This window comes from Macadamia integrifolia, chromosome 1 (genome assembly GCF_013358625.1).
Source record: "Macadamia integrifolia cultivar HAES 741 chromosome 1, SCU_Mint_v3, whole genome shotgun sequence".
NCBI lineage: Eukaryota > Viridiplantae > Streptophyta > Magnoliopsida > Proteales > Proteaceae > Macadamia > Macadamia integrifolia.
The window spans coordinates 34,048,471-34,065,174 of record NC_056557.1 but is presented as its reverse complement, the minus strand read 5'-3'; the positions used below and the strand labels follow the sequence as shown (position 1 = coordinate 34,065,174).

Sequence of the window (16,704 nt, the reverse complement as noted above, 5' to 3'; positions counted from 1 at the left end):
TACATTCCAATCATATTCAATTAGAGAACTAAAAGGGGACCCCCTCAAGCCCCTACAAAATAGTTAACACCATAGCCTGTGGGATTTGCCTCAAACCCTACAAATTCCCTCTTTTTTTTTTTTTTTTTTTTGTTATGCAACAAATGGATTTTATCAACTCAAGATGAGAATCAAATTACAATGCCACAAACAAAAGTGTAATACAAACTCCCAAAACAATTTAAAAGTCATAAATTATTAGGTGGAATTAACAGTCTTCAGTTTCATGATAATTAAATTCACCATCTTTAATTATAATTGTCTGTAATACAAGAGCTGGAAAGAAGGGAACCAGAGTCCTTTACCAATAGATTAAATGATCCACTTTCTAAGAATATTAATGAGAATCACAAACCCATTAAGAATACACCAGGTTTTGGTTTTAGCCCTCTGTCTTGTTACTATCATCCCCTCCATTAAGAATGCATCAAAGATAGAAGAGATCATCTCGCTTTAATAATAGTGCATAAACTACATAGCTATTATCATATAACCTTGATTGTTATTACTTCATTCCCTTCTCAAACCCAGCTATTTTCATACCAGCCAAACCATGGCTAAAAAATGTGTTCAAAATACATGAACCAGCAACCAAGACAACCAAACAAAGTAGTCAAGTAGGCAATACTATTGATGGTTGTTATTCCATCCTTGTCCTATGCATTGTAACCCGCAAGTTGAGAGGGAGGATTACACATTCTCAAAAACAAAATAGAGTACAGCCATAGTTTTTTATTCAAACAATTAAAAAAAAAATGTTGACAAAATCTACACTTCCCTCCATGACTTCATGGACTTCATTCCGCTCCTCCTCAGAAATAGCATTTTGAAGTAGCTGTACCCAAAGAAGTAGACAAACTGTGATATGAAAGATTGCAGGTTCTTGGTCCCAAGCCCTTGGTACAGTGAAAGAACATGACCTCTTGAAATTGCTTCCCACAAAACATATGAGAGGTGCATAAACAAAAGCAATTGAAAAAAAAAAAAACATTTATATGCATAACTTTTGCACTACTAATCTATGTTGTCCTTTAAAAATAAAAATTTAGCATAAGAAGGACAAACATCCAACTCTGTTACTTTCCAATAAAACTCATAATACCTTCTTACAGAAGCTTACCAATCACCAGCTGATCAGTTTAAATGAGAGAGTTCAAAAATGGAGTCAATATTACATCACCAAAATAAGCATTTCAAATGTTTGTCATAAATTGTCCAACTATTTACTCATGTTTTGAAACAACACACTAATAATAAGTAAATAAAGTGACACCTCCTCAGTCTTGACCACCATCTTCGATATTCTTCATGTAGTGTTCAAACACCTTAAGCTTATCTGTCTCATTGGCATTCAAGAAGATGTGAGCCAATTCCATATGTTGCATGAAGAATTGTTTAGCATGCAATTTTTTATCAAACTCAATTCCTGGAAGTGCATCAATCTTAGTACATAAGTTTTTTGCAAATTTCTTCCGGGGGTCTTGCTTGGCCATCTCCATAATTGCATTGGCTATCACTTTCAAAGGACTACTAACCTTCTTTGCACCTCTTTTCTTCTTCTTCTCTTTACATGTCACCCTTGAACTAGGCCTCCCATGGGAACGACTGCTACTTGCATAGGGAGTATAATGGGTACTTTCGCCAACATTATCATCAACATCGTCATAATTGTCCATGCTAATGAAATCATCAATTGGAACTGGAATGTAAGGCTGGTCCTCATTGATAGAATCAGATGGGTGTGAAGATCCAACCCCAGTAGCAATTTCATTATGCAGCCAATTGACAACTTGTAGGTGAATGGAAAGCACTCTATGCTCTTTCCAAAATCTCTGCTCTTTTTTCTACCAAAAAAAAAAAAAATGATAATTAACTCTTGGATTGTCAGAATAGTAAACTGATAACTTTACCTTTAGATTAAGAAGGTATTATGAGTTTTATTGGAAAGTATATCCATTCTTATCATGTTTCGACATGTCTTGTCAGTTGTCCAATGATTCGTTGTGTCTCAACGGAGCCACGTCGAGACTCATTACGATAAGGTTGTTTACATAGAAATAGTTTCTAATACTGTTCTACTGCTATAACAACTGCAGTAGCCGCAAATATTATTACTTTCTTACGCCTTTGATAATACTCATCGTATTCATCATCGCTGTCCATTTTTTACGTAAATCTACAATTCAGAATTAAACAAGCACTTCGGAAAACCAATAATGTATTCATATGCTAGAAGCATGTATGCAAAACCAGAAAATTGTAAAAAAAATAAAAAAAAAAATTAATTTAACTCGGACAAATGTTGGCTGAAGCTACTAGTTAAATATCATATTTTCACTAGAAGGGGGAGAGAGGGAGAGACAGGCTATACCCAGCCTTTTCCCATAAAATAAGCAGAGTTTTTCAAATAAGAAGCCTTTAGCCTCTTAGATCACTGATTAAAAAAAAGTACCAAGGTTAAAATTAGAACACCAATGAAAATTTGAACAAGGAGAAGGCATGACAAGAACTTTATTTGTATAATCAATCAAAATAATACAAAATATTAATCCATGGATAGAATTGAATTAGCAATAGAACACCGTTGGGGGACCCAATGATTCCAAAACCACTCATCTAGATTCCAGAAATACCTTGTTCAAAGAGCAACTCAATATACCAATGCTCAGGCTTTCCAATAACCAAAGTGAATTAATGTTCCCAAAAAAAAAACATTTCTGCACTAACTCATACAAGGTTAAAATTTCAAGTTTGAAGACAATCATTTCGCAAAATCATATGAACACCCATGTTCTAGATTCTGAATGCCCTTTTAACTAAACTAAAACAATGAAGCTTCAAATTCAAACAAAACAAAGAAACCCATATGAGGTTTCCAGCTTGAATTCAAGCATACCAATCAGTGAACCTTCCATGTGATAGCAGACCTGATTAACCAATCCTCATGAACCAAGTCCAAAATGCAAGACAAACACAGAGAGGGAGAGAGAGGAGGAGGAGAATACCAAATCCAATTTTACAGAGTCGCCGACTGGCTATAGCAAACATCGTTGGTGGGAGGGCAGGCGAACTAGAGAACATATCCAAGCACTTCAATCGCCACTACTACATATCCATGAATAGAGCATATGAGGTCTAAGTTAAAAAACCTAAAAATAAACTTACAACACAAAAGAGAGAGTGGTAGGTTCTGGTTTTAAAAACCTAACATTACAACTCAATGAAAACATAATAGAGAGCTGTAGAGAGAGAGAGCGAGAGAGAGAGAGAGAGAGAGAGAGAGAGAGAGAGAGAGAGAGAGAGAGAGAGAGAGAGACAGGAAAGAGAAAGCGGTAGATTCTTGTTTTAAAAACCTAACCCTACAACTCCATGAAATCGAAATAGAGAGCTTCTGGTTTTAAAAACCTACTCCTACGACTCCATGAAATCAAAATAGATAGAGGTAGAAAGAGAAAACGAGAAAGAGTGAGAGAGAGAGAGAGCTTACCAGTCGCCGGCGGTGGACTTTCGGTGAGAGGGTGTCGAACAGAGAAAGCTTCATCAAAATATCACGGGTTAGAGGCCTCCGTAGAACGTCTTTCCACTTTCCCTTTTTATATTAGGTGTTAAAATGGTTGCTCAAGTCTGAGTTTTAGTGTTGACATAAACTCAAATTTGAGAGGCATCCTTTGTAAAATGGTCATTCATGGGAAGTAGGACCATCACTTATGATGGTCATTCTAGTGGAACGAAACAACTCCAAAAATTAAGAATTATCATTCTAAAGAATGTCATCCTGAGGATTTACTGAACCAAACACCCCCTTAAGGTTAGGTTAGAGCAAAGGCCTTGGGTTGAACTAGGCCAAGTCCAACCTTGTATATATATATATATATATATACACACACACACAATTGTAAAAAAAAGGGGACAATTTACCATGTAATAATGGAAGAGGATAATTCCAAAATCACAAGATAATGAGTAATCCTTTTTTAAAAAAAAAAATGTTTTTATAGCTTTAAATAGCAGATCGGATTGATATTGATTGAGATTGATCTGAGTCTTGACCAATCCAATACTGATCCACTAGTACGGTATAAGGGTAAATAGGCAAAAAAAAAAAAAAAAAAAAAACTATTTTAAAGGGGTAAATTGGTCCTTTCTCGAAGGTTTTGATACTAATCCAATTCATTTTAAAACCTTGATCTAGACTATCTATTCGTATCCAGAGTTGTTAGAGTGCACAATAATATCTAGAATATTGGTACCAAGGTTTTAAAACTTAGGATTGATCAAGGTTGATACCATTCTGATACTGACCCAGATCGAACTATCTCAGATGGATTTACCCCTTACTTTTAATAAAAATCATTTTTATTACATTTTTACCCTCAGATTGTACCTATGTATCGGGATTAGAAAGGTCAGGATTGGGGGGTCGATCAAGGTCAATATTGACTGATTTGATTCGATTTTTAGAACCATCACTGCTACACATGCATTTCCATACGTACATGGTTAATTTCGACCATGCCTCATGATACAGTGATTGGAATAGACATGTCATCTGGCCACATGGCAAAATAAATACTTTGTGACATTAAAAAAAAAAAAAATCATTTACCTAACAAAATGTAACGCAAGTGTTTGATGTCTAGCTTGGTTTATAGGGATCACATTCTCTCAAGTTTTCAATGTAGTCATTTTTATTTCCATAATAAAAGAGTTACTTCAGCTTATTCCACAACCCAATGAAAAAATCAGCATGGTTTTCATTTATTTTTAATTTTTTTTAGTAAATAAGCTTTCTATAGGTCTATTTCCTTTAATTATGTTAACTCTGGTGAATCTTTAGCTATCAAAAACATATCTCATATAGCAGGTAGGGTACTATCTACTAATAAAATAGAACTTTTTTTTTTTTTAAATATATAATATATAGAACCGGTTCTAATAGAATAGAACCGTTGACAAGAACCTTGATTGAATTTGTAATATTCTCCTTTCCGTTAGAAAAAAAAAATAATAAATAAGAAAAAAAATAAAATCTTAAAATAAGAGGGAGAGATTGTGGAGATTTTCAAAGTTGGTTATTAACCTTGAGGGGATAGCAAATTAGTCGGCAAGGACCACCAGGGGTGGGGGTACCAGAACACCAGAACTTTACAGTTAGTCTCATGAATCATGAGTACAACTCTCCTTGGGTCTGCTTAAAAAAAAAAAAAAAGAAATTGATTGTTATTGGACTAACTGAATGGTCCAGTGATGAAATTAGGACAGAGTCTGGCCTGCCCTAAACCTTGCAGGGCTACGCCTAGGTTTTCCAAAACCCAACCACCCCAGCCATGTTGCTTCCATAAATTGGGTTGCCAATGAATATTTGGGTGGAAAATAAACACAAATGGAGTTAATGTCTGACCTATATGAGGGTTGATACACATTAGTTCTAGGTTCATTCTAAATCCAAATCTTAAAAGCAAATCCCCATATATTCATTTACAACTTACAATCCATGTGTCTTTAATATTAAGTTATCTGATTGCATGGTCCTGGTGCTAAGATATAGGGTACCAAATTATCACAACCTTTTATTCTTTCCTTTGACTCATATGCATTAATATGATAACCATTCTTATATTAATGTAGTAACAACCCATCATTAATGTAATAAAATTGCTCTTAATTCTAATTTTTTTTTTCCACCCATTCAAAACATGTATTGAAAGAAGCTAGAGTATTTTGTCACCCATGAAAAGGTAATTTTTTATTCATTGGTTCTAAAGGAGAACTAGTAACGGAGAGTTTTCCCCTCTTTTTCACTAGAGTGTTTCTATTATTATTATTATTATTATTATTATTATTATTATTATTATTATTATTATTATTATTATTATTATTATCATTTTGCTTAAAAAATAAGAATTGGATAGACTTTGTTATAGATTTGTGACCATAATTTTCATAGGGCCCAAGACACATATTGCGTGAAATGGTTCATGCATATTTGTTGTTGGGACAACAAAATCCTTTTTTTTTTTTTAATTTTATTTAAAGTAAACTAAAAAGAGGTACTAAACAAGTACATTAGTTATACATAATCTACTTTTTATCCTGCACTGATGAACTAATAGTATTATAAATAGTAAGTAGGGCATGGGTGGGCAACAAGATCAAATTGGTAAGGATCAAAATATCCTATTATAGTGGGATTCATAGAAGGAGATGGTGGTTTGGAGTCTTTGGACCATAGTGTACGTGATAGGTCAGTCTAAAGTCTTTTTTTTTTTTAAATATGTCAGTCTAAAGTCAATTCTGGAATTTCTTTCACCTATGATAGAAGAAAAACTTTGGCCTTGATAAAAATAAATAAATAAAAGAAATTAAAAATCAAGGACTGACTTTCTATAGAAATAGATTGTTAATCTTTATTGGGGTTGAATGTGACCCTACAAGTTGGGCGATTTCCAATGTCATTCAACGTCAACCAATTCCATCAGAATAGAATCCCCCCTTATCATTTGAACACATATTTGGGATCAATTATTTCTTACACCATGAGGGGAATTCTATGATTCTAAGGTTTCAGATGTATGTAAGAGGATATTTTGAGATCATGCTAGAATTTGTGAACCCTAAGATCGATGGTATGGTGAAATTTTCTATTTAGTGGATAAATTTTTTTTTCCGTATTTGGGATATAAAGAGGAGAGGTATTGTTTCACCTAGTGATCAATTCAATGAATGGTAAAAAAGGGTTATTCCATGTGCATAAATGCCTCTACATACTTCTTTTGCCCATCATTTGACTTCATTTGCTTAGATCACATTCACCTGCTAGTGATTTAATTGTCCATTGGGTACAAGTTAATGGAACAATTTTCCACATCCATAGGCATGGGAGAATCTCTTGACCAAGGGGTTTGGATGATATCCTCTCGATCTCTATCATCCATAGGGTATTGTGCAATATTGGGGGGGGGTATTATTGACCATTCGTAAATAGGGGTATACATTTATGATCATTGATTTCCTTCACCATCGCTTAAGATACCTTTCCCCCAACTTAAAATCATTTGATTGTTTGTCCATTTTATTTCACTTCGGCTCTTTTAACTCCATTTCAATAATGATTTTACCAAATTGGTCTCGTAGGGTGTGTTTGGTTAGCAAGAAATATAAACGTAAACAAGTGAAGTACGGATAGGATGTGATCGGATCTGGATATTTCCCGATCAAATATGAAAACCCTTAGGGCACGGATGCAAATCGAATCTAGATTTTCAACTATCTATTTACAATCTTGACTTGTGTAACTCGGACCTTCCTCCTCCCCGACTAATATGATTCTCTCTTAATCCATGTCTCTCCATTATCGTTAACTCTTTTCCTCATTCTTTAGAATCTACTGAATATTCAAGAACCCTCATTCCTCAAGATCATTAATTACTTAATTTTTCATAATTTGATAGATATCTATTTAAATTGGATAGATTATTTTTTAGATTATCTGAATTCAAATTTAGATACCCTTTGATCGAATAAGAATATTCTTAAACGGATATATATTCAAATTGAAATTGGATTTTCAACTATGCATTTATATCCCTAATAGAAAATAAATAAATAATAATAATAATAATAATAATAATAATAAAGAATAAGATAAAAATAAGTATCGAGTTTACCTAAGGCTAAGGTGATGGGAATCCATTCACCCAATAGGCCTTAAATGTATGCCAAGTATATAGGGAGTATCTTGAGAAGGTTCTAAAACCTTAAAGAGGTTTGTAAACCCTAGATAGAATGATGAACCTCACTACACAGTGAATGGAAATTTCTCTCCTCATTAAATGTCCACCCCCATCAGACGATTCTTAACCCTCCTCCTGGTGCCGTAGCGTATTTTTTTCTTTTTTTTCTTCATTATATTTCTTGTCAACCAAACACACCCTTAACTGTTAACTTGGATGGGCTCCATAGATATTGTGGAATATGGGCATTAATGCCTTGGCGTCTTGTTTCCTGACCTTGACCCCTCTATCTGAATTCTGAGCCATGTGTTTCATGTTTACTATTAAAAGCAGCTTATGGAGTCTTGTAGATTGGACTTGCTAACGACTGTGCTTCTCAATTTTTTTTTTCACCTCTTATTAGCCATGGAAGTGACGATCCAATCACCACTACCATTGAGTTGATAACTAGACAACCCCATGGCCCCATTCCCACAATCTCTGATTTTTGAAGTTTGTGAACTTTGAAAGCTTTTGATAACTGTAAATCTCCATAAAGCCATTAAAATCTCTCTTTCTCAGCAGCCCTTGTCGCGTTTCTTTATAACTGTTCTTTATTGGATACTATTTAGTAATAGTTGTTGCAGACTGTTGTTGTAGTTACGCTTGTTTGGAACTTCAAAAGCAGAAATGATTCTTTTCTCCTTCTACAAGACTCTCTGAAGATTTCCCTGTTCCTGATTTCCGTCTTCCTTTTCTGGGCTTTTGTGTTCATTTTGTACCTGTCAAGAACCACTTGGGCTTGCTTTAGCATTTTTAATCTCCAACTGTTCGAGGCCTACCCAGAGTTAATGCTGCGGGTAAGTCTTCTTTAGTTAGTTAGTTCTTAGAACCAACCCTATTTCATCTTTAGCTACTACTTCTCTGGGTTCCTTTTACTTTTCCCAAAAATTGAACCTATCCATGTGGGTTCTTCTTCTTTCTTTCACTCCAATACAGTTGCTGCATGTGGACTTTCCAATTTGTATTTTGTATTTTGAAATAATTTAATGCAAATAATAGTACAAGGGTATCAGGAATCAAGAGAATTTTTTGAGTCAAAACCTTTTATTTAATCATTGATGTGCACTTGGTCATACAGTTCTGGATGCTTTCTTATACTTCTAAACAGAAATCAAGTACCCAGTTTAGTATGTTCTTCCAACTTCCCAAGTCTTCTAACCCAGTTTCCCCCAGTTGGGTATTGTTGTTCCTATTCTAACTGGTACCTGCAATTTATTTTGCTTGGTTCTTCCTCTTTCTTCCTTTTTTTTGGCTTCTTATGTGGGTACTGAAAGTTTTCTAAGGTTATTGTTATTCCTATTCTAATTGTATCTGCAAATTTTTTCCTTGGTTTCTGGATTCTACCCAAGATGCAGTAGATCTGTTACAGTAGAAGCAATGCTGGTTTAATCAAAGGCATCAACTGCAGATAAAAATAAAGTTCCCTTCGTGGACCTCCATCAGATTAGTATCTCTGGTTATCTCTTCATCATGAGATTGTTTCAGTTGTTGCTTTTTTGTTTGTTGATGACCATTGAAGTTCAGGGGGGAATTCGAAATTTAGGATCTTCTTCAAGGCCACGCGTTGTGAATGTGGGAGCTCTATTCACTTTCAATTCGACCATTGGAAAGGTGGCAAAGCCAGCAATTGAAGCTGCTGTTGATGATGTTAATTCAGATTTAAGCATTCTTGTGGGGACAACACTGAATGTTATCATGCAGGACACAAATTGCAGTGGATTTATTGGAACCATAGGAGGTACACCCTGAATCCCATGACTCAGTAAATCTAATCTAATAGCTTGCAGTCTCTGATTCCATTTTCTCTTAAGGTTCTGTAATGGCCTTGGTTCTGAAGAACTTGTTTGGGAGAAGAGGAACATTTGTAGGCACTGTAGTACTTTTGTTGTTTGGATGCTAAACGGTTCAGTCTTTAGTTTATGTTTTCCATCCCAGGGTAGTGGGGTGCCACCTAAAATGGAAGAAAAATATAGTTCTCTATGCCAGCAGAAAAAGTAGTCTATCCATTGCTGATAACACCATGGAAGCATCTGAATGAGTGAGTAGAAAAACATTCTATGTTTTTTTTCTTTTTTATTGAGGAGAATACATTATTTTTAGCTTTATGAGCAGGGATCAGCTAATAGGGGAGAACTCAGAATAGGTCTGACAACCATGTCGGAATTTGTAGAGATACCAAGCTGAAGATATGAAGATGATATGATTCGATTACTTTTTAATTAAATCAAGCAGGGAGATCCAGGCCAAAACACTTAGTACAGATAGAATATTTAGGTAATGATTTATTAATGGCCAATGAGTGATTGGATCCACCTTCTTGTGAAAAAGAAAGGAGGGCTTGAATAGGATGGAAAATTAAACAAGACAAATATAACAAACTACTGTGTTAAAGCTCTCGTCATTAACAGCATTTATCCTGACATCTCCCTCTCTCTCTCAAATGTTCAAATGGAGCCAAAAATTGAGAAAACCTTATTTTCTGCAGCTTTTCAGATGATGGAGAAAGATGTGGTTGCAGTAATTGGTCCCCAATCTTCAGGAATAGCTCATATCATCTCTCATGTTGTTAATGAACTCCATGTACCACTTCTTTCATTTGCAGCCACAGATCCCACTCTTGCTGCACTACAATACTCATACTTCCTCCGTACTACACAAAGTGACTATTTCCAGATGTATGCAATAGCAGATATGGTTGAATATTATGGATGGAGAGAGGTAATTGCCATCTTTGTGGATGATGATTATGGGAGAGGTGGGATATCTGTGCTGGATGATGCCCTTGCGAAAAAGCGTTCAAAGATATCCTACAAAGCTCCCTTTACTCCAGGGGCCAACAAAAGTGCAATCGATGATCTGTTAGTTGGGGTAAATCTGATGGAGTCTCGGGTTTATGTTGTACATGTTAATCCAGATTCTGGTCTAACAATTTTCTCTGTTGCAAAGTCTCTTGGAATGATGACTACCGGCTATGTGTGGATTGCAACAGATTGGCTTCCTTCTGTTTTGGATTCATCAGAACCAGTTGACCCTGGCACAATGGATCTCTTGCAAGGGGTTATTGCCCTCCGTCATCATACACCAGATTCTGATCTCAAAAAGAATTTTACATCTCGGTGGAGTAATTTACAGCGCAAAGGGATTGCCACCTCTAGCTTGAATTCTTATGGACTCTATGCTTATGATTCTGTTTGGTTAGTTGCTCATGCTCTTGATGAGTTCCTTAATAAGGGAGGGAATATTTCTTTCTCAAGTGATCCGAACTTGCATGATACAAATGGAAGCTCAATACATTTAACGTCACTCCATTTATTTGAAGGAGGTCAGCAGTTCCTTCAGAAGCTCACTATGATGAACTTTACAGGTTTGACTGGCCAGTTTCAATTTGATCCAGAGAAGAATTTGATCCATCCAGCGTATGATATTATTAACATTGGTGGGACTGGGTTTCGCCGGGTTGGATATTGGTCAAATTATTCGCATCTCTCAGTTGTTGCTCCAGAGATCTTATATAACAAGCCCTCAAACATTTCTACCAGAAGCCAACAGCTTTACAGCGTAATATGGCCTGGAGAAACTACGCGAACACCACGTGGGTGGGTGTTTCCGAACAATGGGCAACCATTGAGGATTGGGGTTCCTAATCGAGTAACTTACAAGCAATTTGTAGCAAAGGATAATGGTCCCAATGGGGCGAGGGGTTTCTGCATTGACGTCTTTGAAGCCGCTGTGGGCTTGTTGCAGTATCCTGTTCCACACACGTACATATTATATGGGAATGGTACTAGGAACCCTAGTTATGATGAGCTTGTGACTATGGTCTCCGAAAATGTAAGTCCTCTTCTTTTGAATTCTTTAACTTAGCTGACATATGTAAGCAATGCCGAGAATGGTCTGGCAACAGGAGTATAGGATCCATAGGAAATCTGCACAAATATATTTTTCTTGGAAGTCACTATTTTTCTGACCATTTCAGAAAATGAAAATAGGGTGAACAGTTATGAGTCTTCAATTGGACTTTTTCTACTACTTTGTAGTAAAAATTAACAGTTATAACCATTCAACTGGATTTCTTTTCTGCGTTTTTCTTGTTGTCAGCCTGGCACATTTTTAGTTGATTTCATTTTGGGCTGGCATTGTGAATTACTTCTGTTTCGTCCCCATCCTTAGTTTTGGAGGTTGAATTCTTCAAGAAAACTTAAATTTTCATTTCTTCTTTGCAGAAATTTGATGCAGCTGTTGGAGATATAACCATTGTTACAAATAGGACAAGACTTGTGGATTTCACCCAGCCTTACATTGAATCTGGCCTTACTGTTGTTGTTCCTGTAAAAGAGATGAAATCCAGTGCTTGGGCTTTCTTAAAGCCATTTACAGTTCAAATGTGGTTAGTCACTGGTGCTTTCTTTTTGTTCGTGGGAGCTGTTGTTTGGATTCTTGAACATCGGATTAATGCTGAATTCCGTGGTCCACCAAGGCAACAGCTTGTAACAGTATTTTGGTTAGTATTATTGCAAAACTCTTGGAAACCCCCCCCCCTTTTGTTTGAACAGGGCTCTACATGTCTCGTGAGCCTCATGATGTGGTGAAACATGTAATACTGTCGTTTTTGTCTAATCATAGATTCTAATGGGTTGCACTAGTATACTCTGTGGATAGAGGCTAATTGCAAAGCTTGCTCCTAATCCCATCAACTACTAGAAAATACTTGTTTTGTCATCAACTTTGATGGCTTATTGAATCCCTAAACCATTATATGCTAGGAGTTGGAGAAATTTTGTTGCTTCATCTTCTTGCTCTCCATCTCAGGGCCTGGTGTTTGTCTTTGTTGTTTTGTTTCTTATTAAAGGGTACTACGATCTTTCTCCGTTTCATGGCTAGTATTATTCCCTTGAAATGCTCTCTATTTGCACCTTCTGGCTTCTTTTACTCAGTCTAAAATTTAGGCTGTGATAAAGTTTGTCATCTTAATTGTAAATTTAATCCTTGATTATTCATCTTGCAGGTTTAGCTTCTCTACAATGTTTTTTTCCCACAGTAAGTAGATCCGGTCTCCTATCATATTTCCTCCTCTCCAGCCCATGACATTTGGTTTATTTGGATTTCGCTTTGTCCAAAACTCAAGTTGATAATATCCTTTGGCTACTTGGATACAATGCAGGGGAGAACACTGTCAGTTCCCTTGGACGTTTTGTTGTGCTCATATGGCTCTTTGTAGTACTTATTATCAACTCAAGCTACACAGCTAGCTTGACATCCATCCTCACAGTTCAGCAGTTGTCATCACGGATCGAAGGGATCGACAGCTTGATTTCAAGCAACGACCCTATAGGTATTCAGGATGGGTCATTTGCTAGGAACTATTTGATTGAAGAGCTTAACATTGCAGAATCCAGGATCGTGACCCTAAAAAATGAGGATGAGTATTTAGATGCTCTTCAGCGTGGACCCAAGAATGGCGGGGTTGCTGCTATTGTTGATGAACTTCCTTACATTGAGGTTTTCCTGTCTGACAACAACTGCAAATTCCAGACTGTGGGGCAAGAGTTCACAAAAAGTGGATGGGGTTTTGTAAGTGTCTAGTTTCCTTCTTTACTGCTTGAATAAGCTGAATTTGGTTGAATAACTGGTTATAATTATCAAACAGCAAAGGTGGCCAATTGAAAATGAGAAAATGAGTGGAATGTGGATATAGAATTCTTAACATTTCTTAGAAATTAGTAGTTGTCATCTTTATAATTTAGTGCTGTCATGCTAAGTATCATAAGTTGGCATTGATACCACGCTGAGTTTAATTCTCTAGGAAATCAGTATATAAATATATTAGTCACCATATAATATCCAATAATGAAATGAAACTGCATTGTTGGAGCTTCTGGACATTTGAACAGCTGAACTGAAACATAATTAAATTCTGTCCTGCTAATACTTATGCTGTATGCAGCTCCATTATTGATACCCATGTGGTGTTGATTGATAATTAAACTCACAAATGCAAGTATTTTGGGTGTAAGTTAAATTTCCAATTCAATTCTTCCATTTTAGATCCTTCTACAGAAGTTTTTTTATTTTTTAGGCTGATTGAATTCCATACTGATTTTGTATGGGAAAATGGAAGGCACTACAAGAAAGATATACTCCTTTTCAAATCGCCCCGCGAAGACGGGCGTTCAGAAAGGTTCTCGAGATTCTCAATTGTCCAGGTGTGCGGGAAGGGAGCGAGACCAAGCCGAGCCAGACGGAGAGTAAGCACTTCCCACGTGTCAAGTTGAATAAATGAATGCAGCCTCAACCAGAGAGATCAACCTGCGCCTTTGATTTTAGGCCGCCAGCGGTGCATTGAATTCCATACCGATTTTGTATGGGAAAATGTAAAAGGCAATTATTATTATTATTATTATTATTTCAATAATTAGGGATTTTTTTTTTTTTTTGGTTGAAGATTCAATATAAAGACTAACAAGGAGAACAGAGATAATCAGGCACAAGCTAAACTGAAGAAAAATCATGAAGTGTGGTTGAAATAGCTTGTCAAAATCCTTAGTTTCAGAGGAAGAGGAAGACAAGTAAATATGCAAAATAGTCATTGAAGTAATTAAGCATAACCTATCTTTGACTTCAAACTTTTCCTCTTCTTGTCCATAAATAGTTCTTTCCATTCAATCCCAATGTATCAGTTGAAGGATTTCCTCTGCTATATTTATCAAATAGCCCCTACATTTTCTTTAGATGTTTAGAAGATAATAGTTTCATCGCATTACATTAGTTTCAATTTCTCACAAAATATTGTTAGATTTCTCGGATTTTATCGCATAATATAATGCATTATCCAACTTTCATTGCAACACTTATAGTTGATATTTTGCTAAACTTTTGTGGAGATGTTCTATAGAAGAAACTTGGAAAAAGCAATTGAGAAGTCCTCATATGGCTTACTTTAAGTGAAAAAAATTGACATTTCTCTCAATTTTGCTTTTATCCTACAGGCATTCCAAAGGGACTCTCCTCTTGCAGTGGACTTATCAACAGCAATCCTTAGACTCTCAGAGAATGGTGATCTCCAAAGGATGCATGATAAATGGTTGTCACTTAATGCCTGTTCAGGACAAACCAACTCAGCAGATTCAAGCCGGCTATCTCTCACTAGTTTCTGGGGCCTCTTCCTCATCTCTGGCAGTGCATGCTTCATTGCTCTGTTTCTGTTCTGTTTACGTGTATTATGTCAGTATCGCAAGTATGGACCAGATGATGAGGTGGAGGAGGATGGCGAAATTGAACAGGATAGATCAAATGCAGGTAGTTCTCGGCGACCCAGCCGCACTCCCAGCTTCTTTGGCTTGATGGAGTTTGTTGATAAGAAAGAAGAGGAGATCCGGAGGAAGAAGAAAGCAAGTTTGAGTAAACAAAAACAGTCTAGTAGGAGCTCAGATGAACAGTCCAGTTTACCTTCTTGAGCAATATATTCTTTACATACCAACACATCCTTTGTTTCATAATAGCAACAAGTAGTTAGGGGTGGATAAAATGTACAAGTTTTCCATAGTTATAGTTCAGAGAAGATAAAGGAGGTGGGGAAAAACATTCTCATCATAGAAAGTCTACTTCAATTTTTTATGGGGAGAAGAATGTTCCCAGGTCGTGTTGCCTCTGCATCTGCACGGGGCCAATGAAGGTGGCACATAGGCATAAATAGGAGTTTTTTGTATTTCACTGGGTGGGGCATTCATTTCATCCTCCTCTGTGTTTGGGTGTAAGGGCCGCACATGACCATGGAGCATTCTATTTCCCATTTTTTATTTACCTTATATTAATATATTTTCAACATGTTTTGTGCATTTTAGGGGAAAGGATCTTGGGAGTAACAAGTTCCATTGGGTACTGGGTAGGGTACTAGGTTTGGCAATTATGTCCCAGCCCAGCCCAGCCCAGCCCAGCCCAGCCTGTTGGGTTGTCTGGCTCGATCTATGCTGAATGAACCAGATCCAAAAGGCCTTTACGACTGGCAGAGCCCATGTATATGTGCAAATTTACAGGTTGGATTGGGCTTGGACTGTATCTCCTCCCAGTACGGCCTGCATTTACTCCGTAGGTTATTTGTTTGATTGTAAGAGGAATTAAAGGAAAAGAAAGTGAAATTTTCATACTAAAAAAGGAAATATATATGTAATATTATCTAGGCTTCCTAACAAAATCTAAGGGCCCGTTTGATAACATTTTTGCCGTTTCTGTTTCAAGAAACGGCAGAAACATAAATTTCCGTTTTTAGAAACATAAACGAAATTGAAGGTGTTTGATGAGTCATGTTTTTAGAAGTCGATGGTAACCAGTGAAAGAATTGCCACAAGTCGTTTCCAGAAACGGCGAAACAAGTTGAACTTGTTTCGCCTGGGTCGTTTCTTGAATCATAAATAAGTAAAAATTTCTAATTCTATTTCTAAAATTAAGTGAAACGAAACAATTTTATCAAACGCTTTTTGCTCTGTTTCTGCTGTTTCTGGAAACAGAAACGGCAAAAACGCGTTTCTTGAAACGTTATCAAACGGGCCCTTAAGAAACGCCCAACCAAACGCTAGAAGAAGGTAAAGAGGAAGCCTTTATTGCCAACAGGTGATCATGCTATTAGCAGAATTAGAATCCTCTCCGACTCCTTGTTCCTCCAACCTCATCAACATCTCACATGCACATGTAAGGATGCATGGACATAGGTGTTGGGCTGCATACATACGAAAGGCTGGGAGGGAGTTGGAGAGGAGGATCCAGATCCATATTGGAGTTACGAGGAATACATTAAAAAATATTATATAGAAAAAATGAAAATATACAAACAAAAAAGTTAGAAAAATAGCCAAGTGCTGAAGAAATAGACTGCTAGTCTAAAAGATGCCATCTC

General features: G+C 36.4%; 1 protein-coding gene and 1 long non-coding RNA gene across 5 annotated transcripts; one reads left to right on the top strand and one right to left on the bottom strand.

Annotated features, from left to right (window-relative positions):
- Positions 1–1,083: 1,083 nt before the first annotated feature.
- LOC122074076 lies at positions 1,084–3,145 on the bottom strand. The gene is made up of 2 exons (XR_006138951.1): positions 3,045–3,145; positions 1,084–1,883 (listed from the first exon to the last, which is right to left on the bottom strand). It is a non-coding gene; the product is annotated as an uncharacterized LOC122074076 (long non-coding RNA).
- Positions 3,146–8,114: 4,969 nt separating this feature from the next.
- Positions 8,115–15,649, top strand: LOC122084779 (glutamate receptor 3.4-like). Of its 4 annotated transcripts, none has more exons than XR_006141978.1 (7): positions 8,115–9,552; positions 10,300–11,645; positions 12,038–12,315; positions 12,820–12,851; positions 12,976–13,385; positions 13,759–14,059; positions 14,801–14,936. XR_006141978.1 is itself a non-coding variant. In XM_042653213.1 (7 exons), the coding sequence occupies exons 2-7, from the start codon at positions 9,285–9,287 to the stop codon at positions 15,266–15,268; spliced, it is 2,802 nt and encodes a 933-aa protein (XP_042509147.1). In that variant the 5' UTR covers positions 8,117–8,611; positions 9,170–9,284; the 3' UTR covers positions 15,269–15,649. The 4 variants fall into 4 exon arrangements, 3 of the variants coding, with proteins under 3 accessions (XP_042509147.1, XP_042509153.1, XP_042509158.1); XM_042653213.1 differs by lacking the exon at positions 13,759–14,059 and having other exon boundaries at positions 8,117–8,611; positions 9,170–9,552; positions 14,801–15,649; XM_042653219.1 differs by lacking the exon at positions 13,759–14,059 and having other exon boundaries at positions 8,117–8,611; positions 9,164–9,552; positions 14,801–15,649.
- The last annotated feature ends 1,055 nt before the right edge of the window (positions 15,650–16,704 follow it).